The sequence below is a fragment of the Cucurbita pepo genome, chromosome LG15 (assembly GCF_002806865.2).
Source record: "Cucurbita pepo subsp. pepo cultivar mu-cu-16 chromosome LG15, ASM280686v2, whole genome shotgun sequence".
Lineage (NCBI taxonomy): Eukaryota > Viridiplantae > Streptophyta > Magnoliopsida > Cucurbitales > Cucurbitaceae > Cucurbita > Cucurbita pepo.
Window position 1 is genome coordinate 811,742 of NC_036652.1, and position 16,180 is coordinate 827,921.

Genomic DNA, 16,180 nt, shown 5'->3' on the forward strand with positions numbered 1-16,180 from the left:
AAAAAAAAAAAAAAAAAAAAAAAAAAAAAAAAAAAAAAAAAAAAAAAAAAAAAAAAAAAAAAAAACACCTCTTGTTCCTACTTCCAAATTTAACCCAAATTTCCTACAATACGCCATTACAAGAGTTTAGCTTGAGCTTCTGAAGAGCACTTCAGCATGTGTTTGTCTGGTTGGGAAGGGCTAACGAGCCCTTTAGAGTCCACTCTCTGATTTATTGCATTAACGACCTTTACCCGAGCATCATAAAAGCATCTCCTCTAAATAATAATTCATCTCGCCCAATTTAGCCCGCCAAACTTCGTTCACAAGGAAAGGCCTCTGCAGAACTATCACCATCAGCCCCATCGTAAAATTTATGGGATCAAACTCACCTAACCTAAACTTGAAACCTGTCACTAGGCCAAAATGGCCAAATTTTGCACTAGGTTCATACAAAACAACTCTATCTTCAAAGTTAATTTTTAAAATTACATTATTCCTAAAGTTAACCAGAATGATTAATTCAATAACAATTTCCAGTGCTTATCCAACCCCTCTTTCATGGGTGGTCCTATTTTTGTTTGGTTTGGAAGGTGATGATTCTCAAGAATGTGAGGTTCTTCGTGTGGCAAGTTTTGCATGGAAAAGTTAACACCCTAGATTAGCTCTCAGTTAGAGGGTCTTTGGTGATTGGACCACTTTGCTGTATTCTTTGCAAAAGAGTTGCAGAGGGCCTTAATCATCTCCTTTGGAGATATGATTTTCTCATGCAGGCTGGCATGATTTCTTTAAGACGTTCGACTTTTCTTTCGTTAGCCCTCAAAGTTGCAGGGAGGTGGTTGAGGATCTTATCCTCCATTCACCCTCTGATAAAGGGTGATTTTTGTGGCAGGTGGGTGCACACTATTTTGTGGAGGCTTTAGGGCGAGGGAGTTCTTCTAGCGATGTTTAGTCCTTGTTAGATTTTTTGTTTCTCTGTGAGCCTCGGTTTCTAGGTTTATTTTGTAATTATTTGCTTGGTCTTATTTCTCTTGACTGGAGTTCATTCTTGTAGTATGGCTCTTCTTTGCCCATGTATTCTTTCATTTCTTCAGATTTATTTAGCTCAAGCTTGAACCGACTATAAAAATCGACTTATTAGTGTGATTGTAACTTCGGAAACTAGAGATTATGTCTTTAGTGCTTTATAATTTCAATTTTATGTTGCCATTACCAGGGATGGGGCCAAAAAAAATTATTTGGATTGGCAAAATTTTACATTCCAACTTTCATATATAATCTGTTCTTCGTTCCACCCCAAACCATAACAAGATATATGAAATCAACTGGGAAACCAAACATTCTCTACGAGAAAGCAACAAATGTACTGCACAGTTCTATTATTTTGAGTAACAATCTTTTCCTGTATTATTGTTATGACGAGAAATTATTTTAATTGAAAAGAAATGCCACCGATCAATAAGACAATGAAACAATAATTAGGTCTCTGATGATATCCATTCTTAAACCTAGATGACAAGCCAAAATGAGACTAAAGTTCAGGGTTTTGGGTAAAAATAGTTGCAGCAGCAACTCCAGGCTTTATCTCAGATTGGCATTGAATCATGAACCAAAAAAAGGCAAAAACTTCACCATATATGCATTCTGACGAGTTTAAGTTAGTTTTTGTTGCCTAACCACAAAGTCACCTAACAACATATCGAATATCGAATCCTGTAAAATCTATGACATGAAGAATGCAACGATACATACATAAAACTACACACATAGCAACATATATAAAGACTTCGACTCAAAATTGACTTCAAAATTCCAAAAATATAGAAATCTAACTCACGAGTCCAATGCCTCCTTTGAAATTAGACAATGTGGGGGTGAAATATTGAAATTGTAAATGGTAAATNGGCATGTCCAACATTTTTTTTTTTTTTTTTTTTTGCTTTAGGTCCCAGAATGGGAGATGACTCGTCTCCCTTCCTTCAGTCTGTGCCTTTTGACTCCTTTCGATTACTAATGAATCCTTCTTTCTGTTCAGTTAACAGTAATAATAATGACAACTCTAACATTATTAAATTAAAGATATGATCTTAAGGGTACCTTCCATATAATAGCTGAGCAATCACTGGATGAAGAGGCCAAGTATTCTCCATTATTAGAAAACTGAACATACCAAACCTCATTCTTATGTTCTGCCAAAATCTGCATAGCAAGAAAATTTGTTTTAATAATTTGTTTTAAAAAATAAAGTTAAGCATTCTTGTAAATTTCAATCATCAATGAAATTCTCTCTTATACAAAATAAATAAATAAATAAAGTTAAGCATTCAACAAGATATTGAGCAATCCATTGTGGGTGATGAAGTATCAATCCTCATTCTATTTTTCCTTCTTTCACCCCCACAAACTGAGAATGGGGTGTAAAAGGCTGAGATTAAGGATCGTTCGATTTCAAATATCAATCATATTCATGCAATGATAATGAGCTAGACAAAGAAATAAATGCATTTACCAAAAAATCCTACTAGCACAAATTTCATTCACTCAAAAACTATATGAGAACAAGAAAACGGACGAGCAGCTTCTTTTAATTCAGAAAACCAGATATTCCAACACACACAAAACTAGAATCCAAAAATATTTCGTCCTTCAGAAACAATTGAATATTTAGTAGTCCAAGTAGGTAATCCATGCCTCTATGAAACCCAATCCAATTTTGAAAATATTCCATGATGGATTAGCTTGTAAAAATAGTGTTCATATCTTACTTGCATGAATTTGAGAGAACCCAATCCAATTTTGAAAATATTTATATTCCATCATCATATGTTACAATATGAAATCATTTCCTTTCAAAATCATCTAAAATGATGCATGGAAATTAAGAGTATAAACATGGAGTACGAGCATAACAAAATGCACCTGAATTGTTTCTGTTGGTATTTGATCCCTGCCACAGCAGTGGTCCTCATAGATTGAAACTGGACCTGAAAAATTATGATACATACATGAATCAATCTGTGCCACTACGGTGGTTTCAACCAGTTGCTCCAACCTCCTGTCTAGCAAACAAGTAGGTGGAGGAAGAGCTTTTTCCAAATCTCGCAACAACTTTTTCCTTAATTCATGAATGACACTGTCATTTGAATAATCCAAATTCATGTTCTTAGAAGTAAATATGCTGTAAGCAAGCTTGTGGATTTTGTCTCTACTAAAACGGAACATTGGAGCTTCTTTACGCAACATAGCTAGTGCCGATGCATCATCCCCACAGTTGGAATACTCAAGCAAACAATGTTTTAGAACAAGAAACACGGCGGAAACTCTTACTTCATCAGTTAAATCCTTGATGCCACTTATTGTGTCAATGCAACCATACCAATTACCACTGAAAATTTGAGACTCCAACAACTTGAAATCATTAGATTTGTATGAAATCCCAGACTCGGCTTCCAAACATAGTGCAGATTTTTGGTAACCAAATGAATATAAGCATTGAATTATGATCCTAACAAACTCATGTTTCCTTATTAGGCCCTTGGATCCAATTAACACAGATGAACTCTCCATGGATATACAACTTGTGAGAAAATCTTATGTCATTTTAATGACCTTCCCCTTCAATGCTCTGGAAAAGACCAATATTTCACCAGCCGTGGTACTGTTGTTTCCAGATAGAAGGAACCTATTTTTTTGCAAGTACAAAATCCTGGAATTCAACAAAGATGTACGCATAAGAAGAATTTCAAGTCAGTGCCAAAAGAATTAGGTAACAAGAGAGAGATAGAGATGCAGGTTCAACGGTGTCCCAGCAGTAAAGTACAACAAAGATCGAGGAATTATTATTAAAAAATTTGGATAAAGACTATCCATTCTTGACCAACAAAGTAACAACTAAGATTTAAAAACTCTAAACTCCTCCCGTGATTGACTATTATAGCCAAATACACCAAAACCTTGAACACTGATAAATTCACTTCTCGTGACGGCCATATACTTGAAACTTCCGTCCCATAATCGATTGATCAGACGCCAAAATTAAAATCTCAAACCATTCACCGGAATACACCTAGCCTATAATATTCACTCAAAGATTCACACAACGCAAACTATTAATTTCTAGCACGAATAATTCCAGAAACTCAACAAGCTTATAATTATCCAAAACCTACAAAATAGTTCTTGAATCGCATAAGAAAGTAAGCCTGGGAGACTCCAGCCAAGATTCTTAAAGTATAAGTACACGAAAATAGGAAACATCCGAGATTAGAACAATTACGTGCAGAATAGGACGAAGAACGAAACTGTTCCATGAGTTTACAGAACAAAAACGAATCAAAATGCCAGGCCTACCAATACGAAGAAACGAAGAAGAATACAAAATTGAAGAACGATTGCTAACCAGTTGAGAATGTATTGCAGAGATTGAAGAACTGCTCAGTGAGATTGCCGGGAAAGAAATGGAAATGACTTGTAGTCGGGAAGGAACCGAAGGTAGTTTGAAGGAGGCAGGCCTTGAGAAAAGAGTAAGAACAAAATACGACTTAAACGACGACGTTGAGGTTTTGCTTCTTTTTTTTTTCTGTAAAATATCGAATTATCAATTTCCCTTTTAGCCCCTACCTTGGACGAAGACGACATTTTTTAAACACTAAAAACAAGTGCTATATTTGTCTTTTCATTCCCTTAGGATAACTATGGCATTTAATTTATGGCAATTATTTATAGTTAGATTCTTTTTAATAATTAGTTGCCTTTCTTTTTATTTTCTTTTTTAAGGAAAATGAAGTAATATTAGGTAAGTTACCCATAAAAATATATTTTTTTAAATTATCCACTACAGACCTACCTACCTATGATCTCACATCGATTGGAGAGAAGAGCAAAACATTCCTTGAAAGTGTGGGGTGGATCATGAGATCCTCCCACGTTGATTAAAGAGGGAAACGAAACATTTCAAGTGTGTGGAGACCTCTCCCTAGCATACACGTTTTAGAATTGTTAGGCTGATGGCGATACGTAACCGGTCAAAGTGGACAATATATACTAACAGTGTGCTTTGACTTTTACAAATAGTATCAGAGCCAGACATTGGGCGGTGTACCATTAACGACTTTGACCCATCAGTATTTACTAGCAGTAGACTTTGATTTTTACAAATGATATCAACAACGTTACCGACTATGTTTAATTATTAAATTATTACTTCATAAAAGAAAATTATTAAATCATTACGGACTATTTTTCAATTTTGGATACGACAACGTCTTATTATATTATTATTATTATTTCAAAAATTTCGTAAGTTATTTTGAAACCAAAAAGAAATGAAATTGATATTAACACTATATTTCACGAGTATTATTTATAATTTAACTTTTAAAATAATTAAAATTATATTTTAATTATTTTTAAAAAATATTATTTGTTGATATTTTATTTATATCTATAAAGGTGTCATGTTAGCTCTCCATTTATTATTTTAATTTGCGTACAAAACATTTCATTGGCCGAACTTCTTTCGTCACGTTTAGAGAGTACGTGAAATCCGTTACAGAATTAGAACGTCCTCGCCATCGCCGGCAATGGAGTTTTTGGCTTGCTTTCTTTGTTTTTGTGCCGCCTTCTTCATTTTGAGGCTTAAATCGAAGATGAGAAGTATACTGAAGCTACCTCCGGGAAAAAGGCCTCTGCCGGTCATCGGAAATCTCTTGGATCTCGGCGACAAGCCTCACAAGTCGCTCGCCGCCATGGCGAAGGTATATGGCCCAATCATGACTCTGAAACTTGGACGAGTTACGACAATGGTGGTTTCTTCTTCCGCCATGGCTAAAGAGTGTTAGACGAACACGACTCTCCACAATGATATGATATTGTCCACTTTGAGTATAAGCTCTCATGGCTTTGCTTTGGGCTTCCCCAATAGGCCTCATCCTAATGGACAGAGTATTCTTTGTTTATAAACTCATGATCATTCCCTAACTTAGTCGATGTGGGACTTTCATCATCCAACACCTCCCCTCGAACAAATCACGCCTCCCCTTAATCATCCCCTAAATTAGTCGATGTGGGACTTTCATCACCCAACACCTCCCCTCGAACAAAGCATGGTTCAACTCCTTTGGAGTCTTAGTCATTTTTTACAGCCTTCGTACCTTCGAGGAGGCTTGACTACTTTTTCTTTTTGGAGTCCTTTGTTCGACATTTGAGAATTTATCAATCTATTGACACGATTAAGTTTAGGGCATGGCTTTGAAACCATGTTAGATGAACACGACTCTCCACAATGACACGACTAAGTTTAGGGCATCGCTCTGATACCATGTTAGACGAACACGACTCCCCATAATGGTATGATATTGTCCACTTTGAGCATAAGCTCTCATGGCTTTGCCTTGGACTTACCAAAAGGCTGTTAGATAAAACGTGAGTTTTTCCTTATTTAGATTAACACGATTTCATTAGTTCTACGTTTGACCATTTGACAAACAGGTCGAATGGATTAACTAAGTTTTAGACGGCAATTTCCTACAAAGTGTCACATATTTAGTTGGCCACTCTCCCGCCATTTTTTAGGATAGAATAGGTTATATTTAAATAGGAAATCTGTTCACAAGATTTAATAACGGGATTTGAAGCGCAATCAAAATTTCAGCAATTCTCTCTCTTTGTTGTTTTATGCGTTTTATTTTCTTCCAACAACTTCCCGTCAACGATATCCTCTCACCGAAAAGAAAATGATTTCACTGGCCGATTATCGAAATCCAACAAATGGCTCGTCCCAATGGAGAGAGTATTCTTTGTTTATAAACTCATGATCATTCTCTAAATTATCCGATATGAGACTTTCATCATCCAACAAAGAGGTCCTACAAACGAACGACCACTCTTTGTGTGACAGAACCATTCCAGATTCGTTGTCGGCTTACGATCATAAGGAAATCAGATTTCCATGGATTTCTGTTTCTCCTCTCTGGAGGAAATATCGCAAAATATGCAACAATACTCTGTTCGCTAGAAAAATTCTGGACGCGAACGAGAATCTTCACCGGAAGAAAGTGGAAGAGCTCGTGGAGATTGTTCGAAAAAGCGCGTCGAAAGGCGAGGCGGTGGATAGAGGGAGACTAATGTTCACAGCTACGCTGAATCTACTCTCGAATACGCTTTTCTCTGTTGATTTAGAATAATTATCATGATATTTCGGTGAAGGCTTATCTGAAGAGAATGAAGAAAATATGGCATTCTTGATGATTTCAAATCGTATGAATTTTGAGGAAGATGTCAAAAACCGAACATAGAAATTGACTATGAAGGAAGAAATCAAATCCATTGAAAAAAAATCAAACATGGAACTTAGGTGGGTTCTATCGGCTGGAACAAAGAAAATAGGAGTAAAATGGATTTATAAGACCAAGCTAAATGACTCCGGTGAAGTTGATAAATACGAAGAAAGATCGTTGGTAAAAGGTTACACACAAGAGCATAGAATTGATTATACGGAAATGTACGCACCTATGGCCAGAATGGATACTCTGAGAATGATCCTTCCTTTTGCAGTCCAAAAAAGTTGGAAACTCTATCCGTTTAGATGTCAACTCCAGAAGGCTCTCTATGGATTAAAACAAGCACCTGGAATCTGGTTTAGTCTAATAGAATTTTACTTCATCATGGAAGGATTCAAAAGCAGTTACAGTGAGCAGACACTCTTCATCAGGAGGAATGAGGAGTTTAAACACTCTATGAAGAAAGAGTTTGATATGACGGACTTAGGTCAAATGAGATTTTTCCTTAGAACAGAGGTAATACAAAGTATTTTTCTATGTCAAAGAAAGTATGCGGCTGAAGTTTTAAATCGATTTGGCGTAGAGAATTACAATTGCGTTTGTAATCCCATTGTTTCAAGACAGAAAATTGTCGTTTTATGGCATGTCCAACACAACAACATTTTGCAACAGCTAAAAGGGTTTTAAGGTACTTGAAAGGTACACTAGATTAAGGTATATTTTATAGGAAGGGAAGAGTTAGTGTTTTAATTGAACTTACTGATAGTGACCATGTCGATGTAACACCCGAACCCCGACGAGAAATTTAAAACCTAATTTTTCCCCTTTAAAGTTGAACTTCTAAAATTTCATTGAGATGTTCGAGATCGAATTTTAAGATGAGGTAGAAGAGAAAAATGCTTAGAAATATCTCAGGAACTCAAGAAAAATATAAAAAATAAAAAAAAAATGGTGGAAAATAAGAAAAACGGTCAAAGTCAACCCCAGAGGGGTAATTTGGTCATTCGGTCATCTTCCTCATAAAGCAACTGAAATTGACGTTAGTAAAAGAGAAATAAAAGAAAGAAAAAAAAACCAGAATAAGGAAAGAAAAGAAAGAAAAGAGAGGAAAAGAAAAGAAAAGGAAAGTACGGAGAAAAAGTAACTTCCGATTCGGCCACGAGGAGTCCAATTCAGATCAAGATTTCTTCACAAATCCTTCACAGAACCTATAGGAAGCATTATGGACCCTTGAATCGTCTAAAACCATCAAAGAATGAAGAAAATCCGTAGGTAAGTTCAGATTTTCCACAGATCCGTGAGAAATATGGAGAGTTAGATTCTGAAATTTTAGTATGTTAATATAGAGTGGATTGCACTCATAATCCGTGAAGGAAGTCTTGATGGATTCAGATCGGAAATAGGAATTCCGACATTCACCAAAAGGATGTAAGTATTGATGTTTCTTACCAACTTGGACTAAGTCCGTGGTTAAAAATAAATTACAAGAAAAATACCTACATATAGATGAATATGAGGTCTACAAAACTCGTGAAGGAATCACGTTAATCCGAGTTATGTAGAAAAAAATACGAAAACGCAAAAAAAAAAAGAAAATAATCGATTTTTTGGAACTCGTGTCAGGTAGGAGAGGGCCGCGTGTCGCCGAAAAGATGGGACGCATGTCAGATGTCACAACCATACTATGAACAAAGTGTCAGGTTTAATTAACGCTCTCGTAGCATTCATGGAGTTGATGAACAAAGTGTTTGAAGAATTCTTGATTATGTTCATTAACGACATCCTGGTGTGTTTTAAGTCTGAGGTGGAGCACGAGGAACACCTGAGGAAAGTTTTAACTCTATTGAGAACCTACCAGTTATATGCTAGATTCACGAAGTGTGAATTCTGGCTGCAGGAGGTGGCCTTCCTTGGCCACGTGGTATCCAGTCAAGGGATTACTGTGGATCCAGCTATGATTGAAGCTGTCATGAGGCGGCCAAGGCCGAAAACCGTGATAGAGGTAAGAAGCTTTTTGGGCTTGGCTAGCTACGACTGGAGATTTGCCCAAGACTTCTCGAAAATATCAACATCGATGACTCAGTTGACCAAAAATGGGAAACCCTTTGTGTGGACTCTAGCTTGTGAAGAGAGCTTCCAAGAGTTGAAAAGGAGGTTGGTGACTGCACCAGTCCTCACAGTGCTCGATGGAACAGGCAACCTCGTTGTGTATAGTGACGCCTCAGCGAAGGGCTTATGCAGAATGTGAAAGTAACTGCGTACGCTACTAGACAATTAAAAGATCATGAGCGAAATTATCCTACCCATGACTTGGAGCTAGCTGCCATGGTGTTCGCACTGAAGCCATGGCAGCATTATCTGTATGGTGAGAGAATCCAAGTGTACACAGACCATAAGAGCCTTAAATATTTGTTCACACAAAAAGAGTTGAATATGAGACAGCGGAGGTGGCTCGAGCTAGTGAAAGACCACGATGTTAAGATCCTATATCATCCTGGCAAGGCTAATGTGGTAGTTGATGCCTTGAGTAGGAAGACAGTCTACACCTATGCGTTGGTCACTCAGCAAAGCAAGCTTCAAGATGAGATCCAAAGAGCTGGGATTGATATAGTAGTTAAGAACATCACCGCACAACTAGCTCTGTTGACAGTACAGTCCACACTTCGTAAACGCATTATTGATGCAAAGTCTATAGATGCGCAGCTCCACAAAGTTTGTGGCACCCAAGAGGCTGAGAGAGCTCAGAGGTTCTCAATTTCATCTGAAGGCGAGTTTTTGTGGTAGGAACGCCTGTGTGTACCCAGGGATAAGGGAATCCTTAAGGAGATTATGTCTGAAGCACACGACACGTCCTACACATTCCACCCTAGTAGTATGAAAATGCATCAGGACTTGAAGAACAGTTATTGGTGGCCATGAATGAAAAAGGACATTGTAGACTTTGTCGGACGTTGTCTAACATGTCAGCAGGTGAAAGGCCCGAGACAACGCCCTGCAGGGTTGCTACAAGCCTAAAACAAACCCGAGTGGAAGTGGGAGGAAGTGAGTATAGATTTCATATCCGGTCTACCTAAGACTCAACGTGGTTTTGATGTGATCTGAGTCATTGTTGATAGACCCGCAAAAATAGCTCACTTCATCCTGGTTAAGAGCACCTTTCGAGTGGATCGATGGGCTTAGTTGTATGTCTGAGAAATGGTTCGGTTGCATGGAGTGCCTACTTCCATTGTGTGATCGCGATGCTAGGTCTACCTCTCATGTTTTTTAAAGGTTTGCAGAAAGCCTTGGGTATCCAACTTTGTTTTAGTACAGCCTTCCATCCTTAGACAGATGGACAGACAGAGAGGTTGAACACCTACCCCTCAGGGCGTGTTGGAATGTTCAGGGCGTGTGTGATGAATTTCACTAGTTGTTGGGATGAACACCTACCCCTCATGGAAGCTGCTTATAACAACAGTTATCAAGCAAAGATTCATATGCTCCATTGAGGTCCTGTATTAGAAGAGGTGTCGGACACCAGTGTTTTGGGAAGAGGTTGGAACCCAACAACTTATGGGACCGGAACTAGTTGAGGTCATCAACACGGCAGTCCAGAAAATCAAATCAAGGATACTTACTGCACAGAGCCAACAAAAGAGTTACGCTGACACTCAAAGAAAGGAAACCGAGTTTGCGGAGGGCGAACATGTTTTCCTAAAGGTATCACTCATGAGAGGGGTGTTAAGGTTCGGGAAAAGGGGTAAGCTTAGCCCCAGGTTCATAGGTCCCTTTCAAATCCTTAAAAGGATTGGTGTCAGTGGTGTATTTTATAGAAAGGGAAAATACTGACCGTGACTATGTTGAAGATATGGAAGATAATAAGAGTACTTCAAAATATGTGTTTATGACGAGTGGAGGAGCAGTAGTTTGGTCTTCTCGTAAGCAGCCTATAATCATCTTATCAACCACAGAAGCTGAGTTTGTTGTTGCTAGTGCCTATGCATGTCAAGCTGTTTTGATGAGGTAGATGTGGACAGTTTATATATATATAAAAAAGTCCAAAATTAGAAATAAAAGTATTTAAAATAATTTTAATCCCTTTAAATGAGTCAAAATATTAAATAACATTTCTTCTATAATAAAATTTTGAGAAATAAAATTCCAAAACTCGAGTATTTTAGGTTATTATGTTTTTTGAACACCTTGATTGTTACCCGAAGTTTGGGGACTAATTTATTATATATTAAATAATTTAACATGATAACAATTTATATCATCCGACATAAACTTGTAAATCTACCAACTCTTTCGTTTAGATCTATATATACCGGCACAGATCCACCGCTTATACATGGTGGTTTGTTCTCTTCTCCAATCAATGTGAGACATCACACTATAAATGAGAGTACCACCGCGAGCAGAGCAGAGTTGATAGAGTGAAATCCGTCACAGAATCTGAAATTCCTCGTCGTCGCCGGCAATGGAGTTTTTGGCCTATTTTCTTTGTTTTTGTGTCGCCTTCTTCATTTTAAGGCTTAAATGGAAGACGAGAAGTACATCGAAGCTACCTCCGGGACCAAAGCCTCTGCCGATCATCGAAAATCTCTTGGATCTTGGCAACAAGCCTCACAAGTCGCTCGCCGCCATGGCTAAGGTATATGGCCCAATCATGACTCAGAAACTTGGACGAGTGACGGTTGTGGTGGTTTCTTCTTCCGCCATGGCTAAAGAGGTCCTACAAACCAATGACCACTTTTTGTGCGACAAAGCCATTCCAGATTCTCTGATAGCTCACAATCATAACGAAGTCGGACTTCCATGGATTCTTGTTTCTCCTCTCTGGAGAAAATATCGCAAAATATGCAACAATACTCTGTTCGCCGGAAAAATTATGGACGTGAACGAGAATCTTCGTCGGAGGAAAGTGGAAGAGCTCGTGGAGATTGTTCGAAAGAGCGCGTCGAAGGGCGAGGTAGTGGATGTAGGGATATTAGCTTTCACGACTACGCTAAATCTACTCTCGAATACAATTTTCTCGGTTGATTTAGCAGATCCGAAATCTGAATTAGCGAGACAGTTCAAGAAATACATGCACGGATATTTGGAAGAGGCCGGAAACCCAAATTTGAGTGATTATTTTCCCGTGTTGAGGAAGCTCGACATTCAAGGGATGAGGAAGAGGATGAAGATTCACATGGGAAGTCTCTTGAAACTTCTGGACTCAATGATGAAACAGAGGATGAATCAGCAGGAATTGGCTCCTGATTCTGTTCCAAACAACGATATGTTGCATTATCTTCTCAAGAACGAAGAGAGTGACGCCAAAATCGATCAAAATCAAATAATACATTTAATTCTCGTAAGAATCCTCCCCTAAATAATTTTTCGATTCTTAAATCAATATACTAAAATTGAAAAATCACTCTGACGCGTCGTTTTTCTAATTTGTGCAAAAAAAAAAACTTTAGATATTGTTCGTAGCCGGCGCCGATACAACTTCAATGACATTGCAATGGACAATAACGGAGCTATTGAGAAATCCAGAAAAATTAGCGAAAGCTCAAGTGGAAATCAGGCAAGTTTTGGGGAAGAACAAACCAGTGGAGGAGGCGGACATTCCGAGGCTGCCATATCTACAAGCAGTAGTGAAGGAAGCTTTACGATTGCATCCACCGGCTCCATTGTTGGTACCTCGTAAGGCGAAACAAGAAGTGGAGATCGCTGGCTTCACAATTCCTAAAGATGCTCAGGTTCTAGTAAATGCATGGGCGATTCGAAGAGATCCAATGATCTGGATGAATCCTGAATCCTTCGAACCAGAGAGGTTTATGGGATCAGAAATTGACGTCAGAGGGTGGAGCTTCGAGATGATTCCGTTCGGTGGAGGGAGAAGGATTTGTCCTGGACTGTCATTGGCTATGAGAATGATGCATTTGATGTTGGGTTCGTTAATTAGTTTCTTCGATTGGAAGGTTGAAGATGGATTTGAGATGAACATGGACCCTAAATTTGGCGTCATCGTAGAGATGGCTCATCCACTCCGAGCCATCCCCGTCATTAATTGTTTAGAATAATTCCACATTATTCGTAGCTGAAAGAATTTTTAATAATTTAACTACATTGTTTAATTTCATATAATTAATTCTCGTTAACTATTTTAAAGTATTTTTAAAATTTTAATTTATTTTGTAATAAATTCTTAATTATTTTCTTTAAATAAACTACTTTAATTTAATTTTTATTCATTAATAAGTACATTAATATACATTAAACTTTAGGTTTTTGTGTTAATTTAGCCATCCATATTAATAATTATTTTTAAATAAATAATTTTAATAAAATTATACAAAAATTTAATTATAAATACCGATCATCAAAATTGAATAATTAATTATACATATTACTGCTCAAAAATCAAATATTAAAGGATAATATGATAATAATTTCAATCCGGTGATCGGTGATGACCTTTTATTAGATAATCATGGTTGAAAACAGGTTGGTCGGGTTTTATACAAATTTGACACAACACAATTTGAATCAGACATCAAAATCTACGTCTTCTTAAAAAAACAAAAAAAAATGACCGTCACAAAAATGAGTGAATATAGGGAATAAATGAAAAGAGGCAGTGAAACCCTAATTGAATCGATTCAAATAGAACCGAGCAATTCAATTTGGTTTGAAAAACCTTGAAATCCAAATATAAAAAATTTAAATTTAAGTATATTATTAAAAATTTAAAAAGTTGATATTTTTGAAATAAAATATAAAATTTAAATAATATTTTTTATTAATTTATTTAATTTGAAAAGTTTGAAAATTACAAAAATTAATTTGGTTATATCAAAAGTCACTTAAAAAGCATTTCTTTTATCAATGAAAATTAATTTTATTAAATAAAAAGCGTTATAAAATAATTTAATAGTTTTAATTACTCCCGAAAATTACGGGTCCTCTTCTTACTCATAATTGAGGCAATTTCTTGAAGGGAAAGAGTGGTTTGGAGAAGAAGAGAGACATTTAAAAATATTTTTAAAAACTGCCACGTCAGCTTGATTTTTATTATTTTTATTTGAATTTTTAAATCGAAATTTAATTGTCACATGCTCAAACGTGGACCAATCAAAATTTACCCTAATCTTATTTTATTATTATCTTTTTTAATATATTTGGGCGTGCCGTGAGCAGAGACGATGAAGTGAAATCCGTAACAGAATCTGAAATTCCTCGCCATCGCCGGCCATGGAGTTTTTGGCTTGCTTTCTTTGTTTCTGTGTTGGCTTCTTCATTTTGAGGCTTAAATGGAAGACGAGAAGTACACTGAAGCTACCTCCGGGACCGAGGCCTCTGCCGGTCATCGGAAATCTCTTGGATCTCGGCGACAAGCCTCACAAGTCGCTCGCCGCCATGGCTAAGGTATATGGCCCGATCATGAGTCTGAAACTTGGACGAGTTACGACGGTGGTGGTTTCTTCTTCCGCCATGGCCAAAGAGGTCCTACAAACGAACGACCACTCTTTGTGTGACAGAACCGTTCCAGATTCTCTGACGGCTCACGATCATAACAAAGTCGGATTCGCCTGGATTTCTGTTTCTCCTCTCTGGAGGAAATATCGCAAAATATGCAAAAATACTCTGTTCGCCGGAAAAATTCTAGACGCGAACGAGAATCTTCGTCGGAAGAAAGTGGAAGAGCTCGTAGAGATTGTTCGAAAAAGCGCGTCGAAAGGCGAGGCGGTGGATGTAGGGAGATTAGTGTTCACGATTACACTGAATCAACTCTCTAATACGATTTTCTCTGTTGATTTAGCAGATCCGAAATCTGAATTAGCTAGACGGTTCAAGAAATACGTGCAGGGAATTATGGAAGAGGGCGGAAAGCCAAATTTGAGCGATTATTTTCCGGTGTTGAGGAAATTCGACATTCAAGGGATGAGGAAGAGGATGGAGATTCACATGGGAAGGGTCCTCGAACTTCTGGACTCAGTGATTAAACAGAGGATGAAACAGCAGGAAATGGATCCCGATTCTGTTCCAAACAACGATATGTTGCATTATCTTCTCAAGAACGAAGAGAGCGACGCTCAAATCGATCAAAATCAAATTATAAATTTACTTCTTGTAAGAATCATCTCCTACATAATCGTTCTTCTTGAATCAATAATGAAATTGAAAAAGCACTCTGATGCGTCGATTTTCTAATTTATGCAAAAACCCTAGGAATTATTCGCAGCGGGCTCGGATACAACTGCAGCGACATTGCAATGGGCAATGGCAGAGCTATTGAGGAATCCCAAAAAATTAGCAAAAGCTCAAGTGGAAATCAGGCAAGTTTTGGGGAAGAACAAACCAGTAGAGGAAGCGGACATTCCGAGGCTGCCATATCTACAAGCAGTAGTGAAGGAAGCTTTACGATTGCATCCAGCGGTTTCATTGTTGCTACCTCGTAAGGCGATTCAAGAAGTGGAGATAGCAGGTTTCACAATCCCTAAAGACGCTCAGGTTCTAGTAAACGCATGGGCAATCGGAAGAGATCCGATGAGCTGGGAGAATCCGGAATCATTCGAACCGGAGAGGTTTATAGGATCGGAAATTGACGTCAGAGGGCAAAGCTTCGAGATGATTCCGTTCGGTGGAGGGAGAAGGATTTGTCCTGGACTACCATTGGCTATGAGAATGATGCCTTTGATGTTGGGTTCGTTAATTAGTTTCTTCGACTGGAAGGTTGAAGATGAATTTGAGATAAACATGGAAGATAAATTTGGCATCGTCGTTGAGATGACCCATCCACTCCGAGCTATCCCATCGTTCACTGTTTAGAATAATTCTAGACTTTCCACAATACTATCGCTTTAATTATGGTTTGACTTTTAACTTTTATTTAGTATTTTGGGCTAAATTACAAATATATATATATATATATATATATGGACTTTGCA

At 37.5% G+C, this 16,180-nt stretch overlaps 3 protein-coding genes across 3 annotated transcripts in view; 2 read left to right on the forward strand and 1 right to left on the reverse strand.

Annotated features, from left to right (window-relative positions):
• LOC111811944 (WD repeat-containing protein WDS homolog) overlaps positions 1–4,488 on the reverse strand; it is a 6,468-nt gene extending 1,980 nt beyond the window's left edge. The window contains exons 1-3 of the mRNA XM_023699018.1: positions 4,379–4,488; positions 2,899–3,685; positions 2,077–2,178 (exon numbers count right to left, since the gene is read on the reverse strand). Coding sequence (XP_023554786.1) covers positions 2,077–2,178; positions 2,899–3,546 — 750 coding nt within the window. The 5' untranslated portion in view covers positions 3,547–3,685; positions 4,379–4,488. The remainder of the gene's footprint in view (positions 1–2,076; positions 2,179–2,898; positions 3,686–4,378) is intronic.
• A 7,230-nt stretch (positions 4,489–11,718) lies between these two features.
• Positions 11,719–13,312, forward strand: LOC111811142 (geraniol 8-hydroxylase-like). Its single transcript, XM_023697883.1, has 2 exons — positions 11,719–12,597; positions 12,707–13,312. The coding sequence occupies exons 1-2, from the start codon at positions 11,719–11,721 to the stop codon at positions 13,310–13,312; spliced, it is 1,485 nt and encodes a 494-aa protein (XP_023553651.1).
• Positions 13,313–14,439: 1,127 nt separating this feature from the next.
• Positions 14,440–16,147, forward strand: LOC111811141 (geraniol 8-hydroxylase-like). Its single transcript, XM_023697882.1, has 2 exons — positions 14,440–15,362; positions 15,462–16,147. Exons 1-2 carry the CDS (start codon positions 14,484–14,486, stop codon positions 16,059–16,061), a joined length of 1,479 nt encoding a protein of 492 aa, XP_023553650.1. The 5' UTR covers positions 14,440–14,483; the 3' UTR covers positions 16,062–16,147.
• Positions 16,148–16,180: the final 33 nt, after the last annotated feature.

Bases quoted from the DNA above. Each gene is read 5' to 3' on its own strand.
- LOC111811142 (XM_023697883.1), top strand. From the start codon at position 11,719: ATGGAGTTTTTGGCCTATTTTCTTTGTTTTTGTGTCGCCTTCTTCATT. The intron at 12,598-12,706 runs GTAAGAATCCTC...AAAAAACTTTAG, and splicing joins AAATAATACATTTAATTCTC to ATATTGTTCGTAGCCGGCGC.
- LOC111811141 (XM_023697882.1), top strand. From the start codon at position 14,484: ATGGAGTTTTTGGCTTGCTTTCTTTGTTTCTGTGTTGGCTTCTTCATT. The intron at 15,363-15,461 runs GTAAGAATCATC...CAAAAACCCTAG, and splicing joins AAATTATAAATTTACTTCTT to GAATTATTCGCAGCGGGCTC.